The following is a 17,082-nucleotide window of genomic DNA, read 5'->3' as shown; positions in this document are numbered from 1 at the left end:
TAGATAGATAGATAGATAGATAGATAGATAGATAGATAGATAGATAGATAGATAGATAGATAGATAGATAGATAGATAGATAGATAGATAGATAGATAGATAGATAGATAGATAGATAGATAGATAGATAGATAGATAGATAGATAGATAGATAGATAGATAGATAGATAGATAGATAGATAGATAGAGAGATAGATAGATAGATAGATAGATAGATAGATAGATAGATAGATAGATAGATAGATAGATAGATAGATAGATAGATAGATAGATAGATAGATAGATAGATAGATAGATAGATAGATAGATAGATAGATAGATAGATAGATAGATAGATAGATAGATAGATAGATAGATAGATAGATAGATAGATAGATAGATAGATAGATAGATAGATAGATAGATAGATAGATAGATAGATAGATAGATAGATAGATAGATAGATAGATAGAGAGAGAGAGAGAGAGATAGATAGATAGATAGATAGATAGATAGATAGATAGATAGATAGATAGATAGATAGATAGATAGATAGATAGATAGATAGATAGATAGATAGATAGATAGATAGATAGATAGATAGATAGATAGATAGATAGATAGATAGATAGATAGATAGATAGATAGATAGATAGATAGATAGATAGATAGATAGATAGATAGATAGATAGATAGATAGATAGATAGATAGACAAAACAATTGTACAAAGAGATTAAGCATAATACGATAGACGATACTGATAAACTACTTTTTCATTTTGTGTTATGTACTACTATACTCTTTACGAACTATGACAATTGAGAGGATTATAAATCACATTTGTCAGAACTATGCTAAGCTATCGAACAGTCTACTGTGCAAAGTGCATCAACAAACTACTGTGATTAGAGTAAGAACAGGTCTGACAGGCACATGATGTCAAAAAGGAGAGGTGGGATTTGAAAAAGTTGTACAACCTTTTAAGGGTTAGGGTAACAAGTGTTGCAACTCATTTTACACCCACAACCACCTGTAGAGACTCCTGAGTATTGACAGTAAAATAAAAGTTGGGAACCCTAGCTCTTGTTGTAAGTACATTATTATGACACTCTTTATCAATAGCTCAGTGGTTTCCTTCTTGTCTGACCTCAATTGCTTATGCGTATACTTTACAGCCTATAGTAATTTATTATTTACAGTGTGATTTTTTTCCCCTTGAAATGACAGGAGCGATGGCTGCTGGAAATATCACCCTGGACTCATCAGAAAACTCCAATCCAAACCAGGGCAGCTGTGATGTGTTTGTCTACCAGAGAGCCGCAGTGGTCCTCTTCCCTATTTTCTACTCTGTGGTTTTCATCATAAGTGCGTGCGGCAACAGCTTGGTTCTCTATGTGATCTTCCAGCGAAAGCAGAAGTTCAACTCCACCTCCATCTATCTGGTCAACCTGGCCCTATCCGACACCCTGTTCACAGTGGCCCTGCCCGGCAGAATTACTTACTACATCCGCCACTTTGACTGGCCCTTTGGCGACTTTCTCTGCAGGCTGACCACACTTCTGTTCTTTGCAAACACCTATGCAGGTAATATTAGTGCTTCTGTTGTGAATAAGCAACCATATATTTGAGTTTGTCTTTATTCAGATAACTTTGCTTTCCTAATTTCAATTCTACAGCATTTACATAGGACAATAAAGCAGTAAAGGCTTTAAGAGTGTATTTAAAATTGCATTACAGTTTTTTTACGATTGCTAAACCACAGTGGGCACAACTGGAACGACAAGTGCAAAACTGTAACAACAGTATGCAGAGCAGCGGTTCATTCGGACCAAACTGTAGCTCTACACACCTATCTCATGGCTTAACCACAGCCTGCACAACACTATGGATTTCCAGCACTTTTTTCAAATGCTAACACACTGCTGCCACAACTATAAACCACACATTCAAAACAGAATTAATCCCTTTCAAACACTGCGGATTGCAATTTCAACTCAAACACTAAGATGTCTTGTTTAGACTTGTTAGTGAACATATATACAGTATAAAGGGAAAGCTAAAAAATATATATTTTTTGGGAAATGGACCCAGGAAGACAGGTTGTTGGAGGTGGAAGAGTGGCAGTGAGAGTGTGGATGTGTGGAGGAAGCCCTAGAAGACATAGAGCTGTAATGTCTGATGAAATACAGTAAGGGCAACACTGATAGACCCTGTTGTGAATCATGGTCTCTCATTGAGAGAGGCAGGGTTGAGAGTGCAAACAAACAGCTTAGAGTTGCATCCTTACAGTAAATGACAACATTACAGAAATTGATTTCTGTATTACAATTTTAGAATATTTACACAGATAAATACTACATTTGGAAATGTTTTCAATAAAGTATACAAAATGTGTATCTATTGAAGCAAACTTCTGATTTTCATTTCTTTTTGTTTTCCTAAAAAAATGGTATGTTATAAAATAAACAATTTCATGTGAAAGAATTTCACCCTTTCATCAAAGAAAATATTATGTAATTTGTGTGAAATAACTCATGTTATTCAAACTGTACAGATTAAAAGTTTGTAATTTGTGTATTGGGGTTTGATGCTAGTGTTTGTACTCTGAGCAGGTTCTGAGTGACAGTGTGTGTTATCTCAATGAGGCTGGTTCATAGTGTTTGCTGCACTGAACCTGTTTTGCAGGTGAAGTGAACTGTTCAGCTCCAATGACTGTTGGTAGTGCAGACTGTAGTTAGAGTTTTGCACATTGAGCTACAGTTGTGCCCACTGTGGTTTAGCGATCGAAAAAAACTGTAATCCTTCATACACTCCCATGTCTGTACAGTTAAAAAAAGCTTGTTGAACAACATTTTTAATGTATTAAAATGGGACTGGGATAGGGACAATCCCTTCTCCTTTTGGCTGCAGAAACACTGACTCCACCTTTAACTGTTCTACATATTCATTATGTTTTCTTCTAGGTATTGGCTTCATGACCTGTATCAGTCTGGACCGATACCTGGCCATGGTGCACCCACACCGGTTGCAGTGTTTGCGGAGCGTGCCAGTGGTCCGCAGGGTCTGCTGCCTGGTCTGGGCTCTGGTGTCTCTGCAGGTAGCTCCTCTGATGTTCCGCTCAATGCTACGGGAGCACCAAGGCAGACAGACCTGCATGGAGTACTTTAACTTTGAGGGCTCCAGCTTCACTCCATACCTTCTGCTTCTGGCCTGTGCCACCTCCTTCTGCTGCCCGCTCATGGTCATCATGGGCTGCTATGCCAAGATCAACCTGAAACTGAGAACCGCTGCCAAGCAGAACTCAGTAACGGGTCGATCGAAGAGGAACCACAGGGCCAACACCATCATTCTCCTCATCCTCCTCACCTTCATCGTATGCTTCAGCCCTTACCATCTCAACATTATGCAGTTCATGTCCAGAAAGATAAACCACCAGCCAACCTGCGAGGAACTGAGGGCCTTTAAGGTGTCTTTACAGGTAAAAAACCACGTTTGTTGATTGGATTTCAAAACATTGACCCATTCATTTTTACTTTTCCTAATCCATCCTCTCACCACAGATTACAGTTTCACTGATGAACTTCAACTGCTGCTTGGACCCAGTCATCTACTTCTTTGCCATTAAGACCTACAAGAAGCGCGTGCTGAGCCTGTTTAAGGACTTTCTCAATACTTCCGCCGCCGCCGCCTCCTCCTCCAAGATGACAGCTGAGAACAGCAGCAGCAACACCTGAGAGAAACCACAGCTGAGCTTGCAGGAGAGCTACCCACAACCAGTGTCACGTAGGAGACCTAGTTTTGAGTCTGTCACACTCACAAAGGCATATTTTATTCATACAGAAAAATACTGGATAAAAAGTAAACTTCCAGATCTTATATATTTTCTTTTTACACAATGGTATATAGCTTGTTGCCTTTTCTTGTAAGTATGTGCATCCCATACAAGAAATGTAATAGTGTGAAAATGAAGAATGTCTTTTTTCTTTGTCTGGAAATGTTTTAACCTAGATATATAAGCTAAGCTTTTTCTGCAACTCTGTAAAAATAGCGTGGTCATTTTTGCAGTACAACAGCAACTTTGACTTCCTTATGGTGTTGCATATATTACATGATGTATTGTTATGGAAGAACTGAAGGTATGCTGAAAATGAGAACATGTCACACATAACTGTTTCACACCCACATCTGAGTTCTGTGTGTGAGGCATAGATGAATACCAACACTGTCACCACTTCCTCACCCACCTTTCCTGCTCCCCCTCACAGGCCTCGTACCTGCTGGGTACCACAACTTGTGGTGCGGCTGCTGTGCGTGTGTGTGTCTTTCATACTTAAAGCAGGTGCATGTGTCTGTTTTTAGTTTTTAGTGCAGTGTCCCATATTTAAAATTAACCTTGCATGTTTCCTGGGTTTTTGGAGAAAGCTGTCCAATGATTTTGAAAATTTGCAAAGTAATGTGCGTAAATTGTGTCATGGACTTGACAAATTAAATAAATAATTAGTTAGGAGCTTTGCTATGTTAAAAAATGTGTACATCTGTGTAAATAAAACTTGCCTTTTCTTTTGGTATTTTGTTATGAGTCAAGTTTGTTGTTTATGCACACCCCAAGATGACATTTCCACTTCCTCACCCTGGACATTGTCAGTTTGTGGCATATCATTCTGTCTTCTGGCATTCCTGTCCAACGCTCTCCTCTCCTCACTGATGACTCGTCAGATAATGCTTGAAGCATTGACAAAGAGCTGAACTATTTAAACTATTTACTTTAAAATCCTCTGAAATATATGGAAGATAAAAAAAATGAAAATGCAGTATGAATTATTTTTATTTGCGTTTATGCATTTACCGTGTCATAATTGAATAAAAACAACAGGCTAGATGACAACTATTTAGCCTTTTTCCCTTTAAAAACTGAATTAATAGTTTTTCATTGTGACATGAACCACACATTAAAATCCCAACACAGAAGAAAAAGTGAAGAACGGTGTGCTCCAGCAGAGGGCAGCAAAGTCCTTCCAATGGAAATGGTTTCCTGTGTGCCAGCCGGGTGCAAAGTCCCTACTGACAACCCAGTCTCACAGTGAAATGTGTTATGGGCTGGCTACGTAGTATTCAGTAGTCAGTCTGTGTTTACTGCACATTTAGTTACAGTAACTGGATGTAGTTTTAAGAGATGGATTGTACTAGATGAGGAATCTCACCATGCAATGTATTGATGATGCACAAGTCATATAATGCACCGCTGTTGCATTACATTAGTTTTAAAGGAATAGTTAAAAAAAAAATGTTTTTTTGCTTTTTGCCTCACTCTCAGGCTCTAGAAAAAAATGCCACAGAAACCGTTCCTGTAACTGTACATGCATTTGTTTTAATATAGAAATGGGTAAAGGACGGTCATCCAGGTTAGCTTAAACACTGGTAGTTAAGGGGAGCGGATCAACAAATAAACTTTACAACATCACTAAACACTCCTGCGTGCTTGTTGGGACTTGTTTATTTACCATGTTATGTTGGGCTCTATATTTTTACACTTTATGTCATGTTAGAACCAAATACATACGGGAACGTCACAGGCACTTTTGTTCATCTGTGGGTGTGTAAAAGTAACTCTTACAATGAATACATACAAATGGCATAGTATACGGGGCTGTAGAGACTACACTGTCATTCAACTACTTGAATATCCATACTACAGAAATGTCTGCATATTTGAACACTGATATATCGCTGAATGAAGTGTGCTATGTGGTTATGTGACCACTTTGTGAGGAATCAAAGACCACACTTTTAACATACATACATTTAACAATATTTTTGGCAACTGTTTGTCAATTGTATTCTGAAAACATGAAGAAAGAAGAAAATCCATCTCCTAAAAGTATGGACAAACGTCACTAAGTGTGCAGTCACAAGAAATGTCAGGAAACTGTTTTAATGTAAAATGCTGTCTTTCATGGCTGCCATCAACTCTTGTCAGCGCCCATGGTCTCACCGCAAAGCTGTGATAGGCATGCAGTTGATTATTTTACACGCATGCATTTCCTTTTACAAAGAAAAAGCTCTCTTGCACCTCTTTAGGAAAACGAATGAAAGTGCCCTGATTTTAGAATTGCCAGGTCTATGCTGCCCTCTGTTGGACAACCCTGAAATACAATAACCCCTTTTTCCACTTTGAGGTATGATTTTAACCCTCCTGTTATGTTCATTTGTCAGGAACAGCAATGGTGTTCCCGGGTCAATTTGAACCGGTGCATGTGTTTATTATCCAAAAAATGTCCTAAACCAAAAAAAATCCTAACAAGCAGTGTGAACATGTCATTACCAACTCCATTACTAACTATTCTATCAATATTTAGTGCAATTTAGTGTTATACCTCTAACAGGTAATGGTTCAATAAGGATGATTCACTCGTTTTTCATTTAAAAATACATGTTCAAACTTTTTTTTTAATGTTTCACCACTTTATTACTTTGGAAACTCTTTAGAAAATGTGAAAAGTCTCCAGAGACATTGTGGCTGGAAATATAGTCCTGCCTGTCTCTGCATCCCACAGACTGGCTGTAGATTCATCCTTCGACCCCAGCCAGGATGAGGAGCAGAAAATACGCATCTAAATGTGTTTCGTCCAGCTCCTTCCACTTCTCCCCAAAAACACACCTCCCTTCTAGATGAGTCATTTACAGAATGATTGTCTGTATTGAATCTGGCATGACCAGCTCAAAAGCTGAGTTGATGTCAGTCACACGAGTCACTGCCATCTTAGTGGCCCCTGGCACTGTCTTTATTATGTTTTCTACAGGCAGTTTTGCCTGACGCATATTTGGGGATGAAGACCACTGTATTTCACCAGTATTTGACATGAATGTCTTCCTTAGAGGAATAGGATTAGCAATTCCCTCATCTGGTTCAAAATCAGAATCATTAGAATCAGAATTTAGCAAGATCGTCTTCGTCTTCAGACACATCCTCCTCTATTTCACTGTCATGATCAATGATGACTTCCAGAGCCTCCTGGACTGTCATCCTTTTGCTTCTGCTGCTCATTTTGTAAAGGTCTTTATGAAAGAGTGTAATGTTGGTAGGACTCCCATGCAGAGAATCATTTATATGTTTTGCCCCTCCCCTGTTCAGTGTCCACTGAATCTGTGTGGAGTTTTCCCGCGGGAACATAAATGGTTCCCGTCACACTGTGTGTGTGTGTGTGTGTGTGTGTGTGTGTGTGTGTGTGTGTGTGTGTGTGTGTGTGTGTGTGTGTGTGTGCGTGCGCACGTGTATGTGTGTGTGTGATTTGGGTGAAATATGTCTCACAGTTGTAAAGAAATAAATAGTCTGACATTTCTGACTTTCTTTACCTCCAGTTTTACTGCCGGGTCAAATTGACCCGAACAGTATCTATGTGATAAACATGCAGGGCGTGCTTGCAAATGTGTGAGATGAATTATTTTCATATTGTATGTTGATTACACTAATTAAGGCAAGTAGAAGAAGTTTCATACTGAAAAAATACTTTTAACTATTTCTCCTAGATCTTCAAACTTTGAAACGGTCAATTTGACCATTAACATAACAGGAGAGTTAATGTGGTATGTAAAAATTCATGTCACAATCAACCCTATTGCTTCAGCTATTGAAGACAAAAGGCTAAATGATTGTCATTGACATGTTTTCCTCTTTACATAGTCAATGAATACATAAAAAAGTGTGTGTGTGTGTGTTTTATTTGACTTGATTCTGCATTTGACTACATTTTCCTTCGAAGGTGAATACCACCACAGTATTAGGTGGAATAGAAAAGGCCAAAAACAAGGTTTCAACACAATCATAACACATCGTTTGCTGTAAGTGGAACTTGTTCCAGCTGATCTACTATAAAAAGGTCACTGCATTCACATTCATTTTTTTTGCAAGACAGTGTTTTCTAGTACTCTAACATATTGGATTGTTTTAAAGTTGTTTAAGGGTGTTCACATCTGTTTGATTGACCATCCGAAGCCCCTTATAGGGGACCTCTCTTGGCATTGCACTTTGGGCTATAAGTTCTTCACAGTTCATTAAACATGGATGGAAATATCTATTAATCTTGTTTTGGTTTTAAATCACATGTGCTGGAATACACCAAACAAAACAAAAATGTGGCACTGTCCAACACATTGTGACCTTGGATGTGTATGAATAATTTCATATGTACCGTATGCAATTATTCAAATAATTTGGTGAAAACATCCAATATATTATGTTTCAATGACTAATACAATATTGTAACTCTCTGAACTAATAGCTGACTATTCCTAGTAATTAACTCTTCAATTCAAATACTACCAATGAAATCAAGTGCTGTCAAATGCCCTCAATAGGCAGTCCGATGTGAAATTTGTTACCCAACCATTTTTTTTCTGAAGAACAGCCACATAAGTTTCCTGTACAACTGTTGCAATCTTATCTTAACCACGTGCTGAGCAACAGCGGGGAGGGTCTGCTATCACAGTATTAAAACTTTATTCATCGCCATATACAAAACAAAATTGTGTACCTCTGTGAATCAAGTGGCCATTAAACTGCATTAATAAAATATGGTATGGTATGGTTGATATTTTCACACTTGTAAAAGGTATTTTTTGTATATAATCATGTTTTTTTTTATTTTAGGTAGAGGTCTCTTCAAATTTAAATAAGTTTTCTTTTTCTGTAAAAAACTAATTATTTTTGTACTGGTATTATAGAGAAAAAAGAGAAAAAGATGTACTTGTTCCAGCCAGCAATGACACACAGTCTTAACGTTGGAAAAATATAAAGTGCAACAAAATCATAGCCACATAAGAGAACCAGTAAATACATATAAAATAACAAGGGATAGTAAAGCACTTATGGACCAGGCATTTTTAGGACCATCCACCTCCTGTCTACCATCCTAAGTTGCAAGCAACATATAGATAAGAGCGCCAGTTCAAGGCTGGATCATTAGGTTCATCCATTGCAGATCACTGTATACTTCAACAGATATGGCTCAAGAGGATATCCTTCTTGAGTTCTCTCTCTCATAGTATCCTTCATTAAGCACAGGATGTACAGGGCATGGATTAATATCAAACGTATCTGCCAATGTCTCACTTCACAGTCTTACTTTTCTGCACAATTTTGATTTGTATTCATTATGGCCTTAATAATCAGCTTATATCTTCCTTAAAAAAAATATATAACGATAACAACAAGAATGAGTGAAAATGTGTAACGACACTGTAGTTGACTTTCTTTGGCATTCGGGCCCCATTGTCTTCTATGTATAGCCATGGCATAATACCAGGCCTGTTGTCTGTCAGCGCTGGGTGTGAGCTGGCCGTCTGTAGCCCAGTGAGTCAGACCCACAAGGCAAGGCCATGAGGAAGTTAAACTGCTTCCTCTGCCTCACCGCCGGACTTGTTTTGAACAAAGGAAGGTTATGGTCAATAAAAAGCTGAATGTCATTATTTTACATATATATTAGATTTGAATTTAGCTCTATTTAACAATCAGCAAGATTCTTCCCATTCCCCATAAATTACATTTTTTCTTTGAGCCTTTGTGTTGGCTGCATTGCCACTGGATTGGACAAGAAGTCAGTACTCAGTGTAGAAACCTTTCCTGAGAAAGGAGTGCATTGATTTGAAAAACAACATGGGCAGGGGAAGTTTTAGACATACCATCATTCTTGTGCCATGATAGTGCATGTCACGTAGCAGATGATTCTATATACAGCTTAGTAGAAAGTAGAAACCAACAGGGCGGGGATGATTCAGAGGTGCGAAATTTGCCGGATGCCAGTTTTTACACGTGACTTTTATTGGCAACTCTGATTTAAATATTATTTGCAGTGAGGCTTCGTAGTAATACCCCATGACACTAATATTTAGTTTTAACATAATAATAGAAAAAATAGGTTGGTCTGCGGAAACAGATGGTGGTTCTTTTAGTAATTTTAAGAAATGTCATTCATATCAACTGTTCACTTTGAAAGGGAACCTGGTCACATCTTTGTTTTTCTTTTTCTTTCATTTATCCAGTTTGACCACTTCTTACATATAAAATAGTCTCTGATCTCTCACTCCAGACCACATGTTTTTGTTTTGTTTTTTACAGTGTGCTGCTGCTCCTTAAGGCTGGTACAGTAGACTTTTCTTGCAGTGTCTTTTTGACTTTTTGGCATATGGATGCTGTCACCAAGTTATTGGTGATTCTGGGCGGGAAAAAATCTAAACCCATTCACAATCAGAACTGATTAATGTATGATGCATGATGTTCAGTGCTTGCAATGAAAATAATCAAATGTTTTATATTATTAATACATTGTATTTTTCAAAGGAAATCATTGTTTGAATCAAAATGACTTCAACAGCTGGCTCTTCAGTCATTCTGAGAAAAAAAAACATCAAAACAAAAGGTGCTCCGTACGTACGGGGAAGTTCCTCTTTTTGTTGTCACTTATTTGCACAGTCTAAACAGAAGTTGATCACAAACTGAAAAGGTGCCTGAAAGTGAATGCGGTATTACCAATTTTGAATAAGTAATACAGGTCTCTTTATTCCAGGCTGGGTGTCAGAAAAAAAGTGTCCCTTATCTGTGCAGCTGAAGCCACATCCTCCCAAGGGTACACATATGGCACATCATGCAGTACAAAACCTAGGTTTTCATTTCCCAAATTATGTCAGAAATGGCTCAACACCCACAACTTTATAAATCACAAAGGCCAAATGAAATATTACGTAGGCTAAGTCAGTTAACGTCACATGGAGTTGGACAATGTTTCGGGTGCAATCAGTAGGTGTTTCAAAAGTTTGCAACATTTAGCAAAAGTGAGTAAGAGATACACACGCACATAGGAAGATAGAGATACAACTAGAGAGAGAGAGAGAGAGAGAGAGAGAGAGAGAGAGAGAGAGAGAGAGAGAGAGAGAGAGAGAGAGAGAGAGAGAGAGCTACAACAGGATATTTGGTCACTATGGTTACTGGCAGCAGATAGGATCTTGATTTCTGAATGTCATGCTGTTCTCATTCGGGGCAGTAGTGGTGGTAGTGTTTTGAGGACAGCCCTCATAACTGAGTTAAACTTAGCAGAAGAAGTGGCATGACATTTGGAACAGTGTGGAGTTAACCATAGACTAATACCATATTTCATCTGTGAGGTAAGACTCCTTTTCAAACTGTATTTAAGTAGGCCTATCAGTGGATATAATTCATAGTGACATAGATAGGATAACATGTGGAAAATGTATTTTGGACAATACATTTAACTGTTTCAGTATAGCTTGTGATGGATTTATGCTGATGTTTATGGTGTTGTTAAAAATGTTGAATTCTAGAACCAGATTTGTACTACATGCAAATGTCTAAATCCTACTCTTGAAAAACAAGCGACAAACTAAATATGTTTTGGAAAAAGGGCATTTTACAAACCATATATCCTTCATAGTTTAAAATGTACGTATCTTAGATTACAAAACAACATGCTCAAAATACATATTTATACCAAAGTGAAAGCAATTAATCACAGTTAACCACAAACCAATTTCACAACAGCGTAACATAAAAGTTTGTTTGGAAAAAAGTTCATTCTGGACATAAAAATAATAATTTCAAATGGTTAAATTTATGTATAACTTATTTTGACAATAGAGATTAAAAAAAAATTAAAATTAAATAATAATGTGTGCTATGTGTTTGCCACAAGTACCCCTTCACTTGTGTTACTTGTGCCAGGCAAACTTTCCCCCCACCGCGCCACGTGCTGGAGCATATAGCCATTGCTAGCTTGGGTTATAATTTTGGCTCAAACAATATAACTTTCCAACTGTCTACCATTCTAAGTCATTGCACCCTGGGGAAGCTGACTTCCTCATACACAAGACGGTCTTTCAACACCAGTTTTTTTGCAGTCTAAAGTGTGACAGTGGTGCAGCTGTACTCAGGATCACAGCCAGGCTGTTATTGTTCACATACTTCCGTCATGTCACTTTTTGGCCCCAAACACCTTTGTCCTGTGAGTCAAATACATACATTAATGGCTCAGTGAGCTAATTTTTACGGACCTCTCCCTCCATTTTCATTGTCATCTTCCAGTTAAAGCTGGTTAAAAAAGTACTCCCAATTTTACTTTGATGCTCCACTTATATGTCCTCATATGTTAAACGACACTATAAAAAAGCTAAAACTGTGCTTGTCCTTTGAAAAGTGAAAACCAGTGTTGGTTACTTACAGCTTCAGCTAAGATTAGAGCATATCAGATTTCACTTTTACCTCTTTTTTTATCTTGAACTTTACTTTTCATTTTTGTTTATAAAACACGTGAAGGATTGATTGTGCAAAGCCCTTGTGAGTGAAACTGAGTCAAAAGTGAAGCGTGTATTTGACTCCTGCTGGGGTCTCCCTGACAAAAGAAACACAAGGTGGCATTACACGACACCACGAGTCAACTTTGTGAAACATTGTGAAGTGATTCATTCTGTGAGAGACTTTGGCCGATATATATTGAAAACATCAAAAGCATGTTTTTTTTGTGTCACCATTTTATCTTGCAATTCAACGAAAAACCATGTCTCTTATCTACGGGCAGATCTTGTGGGTTTTATTTTCTAATGAAACCTGCAGGATGTGCCAGGAGCAATGAGAAATATGACAACTTGTTTTACTTCCCTTTTGAAACTAAGGTCTAACCATGTGCTATTGTGCCAGGGTTGTACTACTGTAGACCAAAGAGTTTCATTTCAACATTGGGATTTTTATTTTTTTATATTGATACATTTGTCTGATTTCATTTCCCTCAAATACACATTTTCTATATTTTTTCTAAATTTTTTTGGGGGGGGGGATCTGAGGTTAACAAAGCATTTAAAACATTTAATTTCTCCTTTTGCAGTTATTGGCTCCTAGAATATCAAGATGGGATCTACCACTATGCCTGTGACAGCCACCCACTCATCCACCAACAATACCTCTGATACCTGTGGCACCCTTTACGACCACCGAAACTACGCCAGGGTCCTCATGCCTCTCTTCTACTCCATTGTGTTCGTTGTGGGGCTGTTTGGCAACTGCCTCGCCCTCCACGTCATCCGTCCCAATATGAAGAAGATGAACTCCACCACCTTGTACTCTCTCAACTTGGTCATTTCGGACATCCTCTTCTCCCTCTCTCTACCCTTGAGGATTGCCTACTATGCTATGGGCTTCCACTGGCCTCTGGGTGAAGTGGCGTGCAAAGTCTCTGGCCTCATCTTCTATATCAACACCTACGCAGGGGTCAACTTCATGACCTGCCTCAGTGTCGACCGTTTTGTGGCCGTGGTCTTACCTCTGCGTTTCACCCGACTCAGGAAGGTCCGAACCGTGCGCTACATATGTATCGGTGTTTGGATGGTGGTCCTCGCACAGACCCTCCCTCTCCTGGGTAGCTCCATGACTAACGAGGAACCCGACGGCTACATCACCTGTATGGAATACCCGAACTTTGAGAAGACGGAACACGTTGCCTTCATACTGATCGGTGCCGTCTTTCTTGGTTATGTCATCCCAGTGGTCACAATCCTTGTGTGTTACTCCATCTTGTGCTTCAATCTCCACTCCTCAGCCAAGAGCAACCACTTGACGGAAAAGTCTGGCCGTAGTCGCAAAGTCATCGGCGTGATCTGCTGTGTGTCCCTGGTGTTTGTGGTGTGCTACAGCCCCTACCACATTGACATCCTGCAGTACATGATCCGCAAGCTGATAAACAACCCAGTCTGCCCTGATCTCACCGCCTTTCAGGTGTCGCTGCACATCACCGTATGCCTGATGAACTTCAACTCCTGTTTGGATCCCTTTATCTACTTCTTTGCCTGCAAGGGCTACAAGAGGAAACTGATGAAGCTACTAAGGCGACAGGTCAGCATGTCCTTCTCCAGCGTGGCGAGGACGTCGCCCGAAGGCTCCTCTAAGGATATTATCGATGGCAACAAGATCCAACTCAACACTTGTACTCTGGGTTCGACTCACGAGAGACTCACGGAACGGAGAGCACACCCACGGCTTGAGTAAATAAAAAAACTGAGACACCAAGGGTTACACAAGATGACCCCAACTTTGAGAAGATGAGAGGACTGTTACTGTTTTACATGGACCTATTTGAAACAATACAAGTCAAATAATGTGACTCGCTCATGCTTTTAAGGACTAAGGACTGCTTCAAATCTGATTCAGCATCTGAATCCATAGAAATTCATTGTATTGGACCAGATTAGTTTACATAAGAGAGGGGTTTTGAAAGGAACATCAACAGTATGTTGTATGTTAACATATTCCGAATGCTATTGGTGCTTTACTCCAGAAAGCAGAGATTATTGCAGCTAAGGAAATAAAGGAGGCTTCTCTCCTGTCTGCGTAGTGCTGATGAGGTAATGCACAGTAATTGGACGGTCAATCGATTGAGTTGTCAGAGACATACAGTCCCCTCCATAAGTATCGGAATAGTGAGGCCAATTCCCTTATTTTTGCTGTAGACTGGAAACATTTGGGGTTGACATCAAAAGATGATTATGAGACAATAGCTCAACATTTCAGCTTTCATTTCCAGGAATTCACATCTGGATCCGAACACAAAGCCTGGAAAAGCACCACAAAAGAAGAATGCAAACGTTTTGTGATGTCAATGGGTCACAGGCTTGATGTAGTTATTGCAAGCAAAGTATTTGCGACAAAATATTACGGTTTATTCACTTCAATTTATTTAAAGTATATCTGTTCCAATACTTTTGCTTGCCTAAAAATTTTGAGTTCCTTTTCAAAAAATTATATCTTCTCAGTTGTGTATCAGATCCAGATGTGAATACCTGGAAATGAAAGCTGAAATGTTGAGCTATTGTCTCATATTCATCTTTTGGTGTCAAACCCAAATGTTTCCTGTCTACAGCAAAAATAAAGGAATTGGCCTCACTGTTCCGATACTTATGGAGGGGACTGTAGATGAACATCAATCAATTGACATAAAGTGAACATGTTCATGCACAGTACGAATTCCTGATGCAGTATTCTTACCTGAAAGAAAAATGTTCGGAAGCAACAGGTCAATATACCAAACGACGACATAACACCGGATCCCATCCACACGCTTTGGTGAACTGAGATGTTAAAGTAGCAATAGTCCAAAATGAGGACGGACTCATAATCTCAGGCTTTTTACCTCACACTTCAGTTCAGCACACAGTTGTAATATCTCAGGAAATTTAACCAACTGTACCATCATTTCAACCGTTGAAAAAGCAACACATATTTGTCTGCTGTAACATTAATTTTGTTGTAAAAAATAAAATAAAAAAGCCTATATGGTCTATGATGTAATTTAATCCTATAAGGGGGCCTGGAGACCTGTGGAGTTATTTCCTGTTTACAAACATAAAAGTGTTATTCACAGTAATGCAATGCCTGTACCCTAAAAAGATAAACAAGTGTATTAAGAGCATTTTATTCCTTATAAAGCATTTGATTTGTTTTAGTATTTCAAGTATTTTGCTGTCTACTTTTAATTTTTTTTACTTTGGTGGCCAAAACCAGGTATCAGAAAGCTATATCGGTTGACAAATTTAAGTTTGTCCAAATGAATTGACCTTATGGCAGTTACTACAACTTCAAATGTTTTATTTTGGAATTAGTCTATTATTTTTTCCGATTGAATGTTAGTGATGTACAACAATTACTGACATGTGGAAAGAGATCCTGCTCAAAAGTGTATGTGTGCGGTAATCTTAAAAAACAACATGAGCTCACATTGTTGAAGTGAAATTGCAGTGATCAAATATAGCGAGACATATAAAAAAATAAATAAAAATCTATCAGTGTTTTTTAAGACCAGTAAATATCTCTGTTAAGGTGGAGGATGATTGGTGGGGATCAAATACTGTACTGTATCAAAAGTGTTTTTTCGAAAACAGGCACTTTTGTTGTTGACTGTGTGATTTACAATTAACTCGATGTGATGCCGTTCTTAGAATGTGACAAGGAGGGATTTTTTTTTTACTTGGCTAAATTAAACCATTTACTAGTTCAACAATATCTTAAATTCTAAGAATCCAGTGAGAGGGCCACACAGTGAGGGCAGATGGGCCAATTTGAAGTTGGTTACTAATGTAGCTCCTTAAAGAGGACCTATTATACTACTTTTCTGGTCTTAATTTCTTGTTTTACACTGCTATAGAGCAACCTGACACGAATCACATCACAAAAAACTATGTAGATTTTCGGGAAGCTCTTTCTCTTATTTTGGCGATCCAGCACATCCTGTCAACACTTGAGTGTGTGTGCTTCGGCAATCTCCGCTCCCTCCGCCTGTGCATCGGCCATCTCCGCTACCCTCCCCCCCCCTCCTGCAAACCCCACTCCGTTGTGATTGGTTACCTTCCTTCCGAAACACTTTCAGTGGCGGGAAGCGCGAGCATGGACCTATAAGGGCGCGAGGCAGACGCGAACAGGGAAGTGACAGCATTACCATACATGGAAACATCCGCGTGGTCACATCACCAATTTTTATGCGACGTCACCAATTATGAAAGGGTAGACCGCTTTGAAGACGTGACTTCTCGACTGGCTAGAATAGTGTTTAGTGCTCTGCACAGACACCCCAGACGGTCAGCAGGGAATACGTCGAAATGCATGTAAGTCATTATTTGATAATTTAGTATGGTTAAGCATGACTATGAATCATCATAACAACGTTTATAGGTCATAAAAGTCAAAAAGCATCATAGGTCCTCTTTAAGGATCCATTTTGGGGCCTGTGGCATTCATCATTTAAAGACAAATAGTCAGAAAATGCACCGTAGTATAACTAATATTTATGTATAACTTAAGTAGGCTGTACAAAGTAAATACAAAAAATACCACAATAGTGCAAGGAATACTATAGAGTGATAAAACCTCATAAAGGATGTCTGAGAAAACATTGTCTAGTATTTATTTTCGTATACAATACAACTTAGCATCTACAGTATGGCTATGATGTGGTGAAGGTAAAGTGTTCGATCATGGTTATTGCGGACATGTGTGGTATGGTTAAGGTTAGGCCACTAAAAAAAGATAGTGGGGGCGGTACTGGGGCGAGTGA

The 17,082-nt window shown here is 38.7% G+C and overlaps 2 protein-coding genes across 2 annotated transcripts; both read left to right on the top strand.

Annotated features, from left to right (window-relative positions):
- Positions 1 to 1,212: 1,212 nt before the first annotated feature.
- Positions 1,213 to 3,714, top strand: LOC307258665 (G-protein coupled receptor 183; the record flags this gene model as incomplete). Its single annotated transcript, XM_080038296.1, has 3 exons — positions 1,213 to 1,564; positions 2,944 to 3,458; positions 3,541 to 3,714. 3 exons carry the CDS (start codon positions 1,213 to 1,215, stop codon positions 3,712 to 3,714), a joined length of 1,041 nt encoding a protein of 346 aa, XP_079894422.1.
- A 7,302-nt stretch (positions 3,715 to 11,016) lies between these two features.
- On the top strand, positions 11,017 to 15,480 carry gpr183a (G protein-coupled receptor 183a). Its single transcript, XM_080037868.1, has 2 exons — positions 11,017 to 11,137; positions 12,868 to 15,480. The coding sequence occupies exon 2, from the start codon at positions 12,891 to 12,893 to the stop codon at positions 14,022 to 14,024; it is 1,134 nt and encodes a 377-aa protein (XP_079893994.1). The 5' UTR covers positions 11,017 to 11,137; positions 12,868 to 12,890; the 3' UTR covers positions 14,025 to 15,480.
- The last annotated feature ends 1,602 nt before the right edge of the window (positions 15,481 to 17,082 follow it).

Source organism: Ammodytes marinus (genome assembly GCF_949987685.1).
Source record: "Ammodytes marinus genome assembly, chromosome: 12".
Classification (NCBI taxonomy): Eukaryota; Metazoa; Chordata; class Actinopteri; order Uranoscopiformes; family Ammodytidae; genus Ammodytes; species Ammodytes marinus.
This window is presented reverse-complemented; position numbering and strand designations above follow the sequence as displayed.

Bases quoted from the DNA above. Each gene is read 5' to 3' on its own strand.
- gpr183a (XM_080037868.1), top strand. From the start codon at position 12,891: ATGGGATCTACCACTATGCCTGTGACAGCCACCCACTCATCCACCAAC.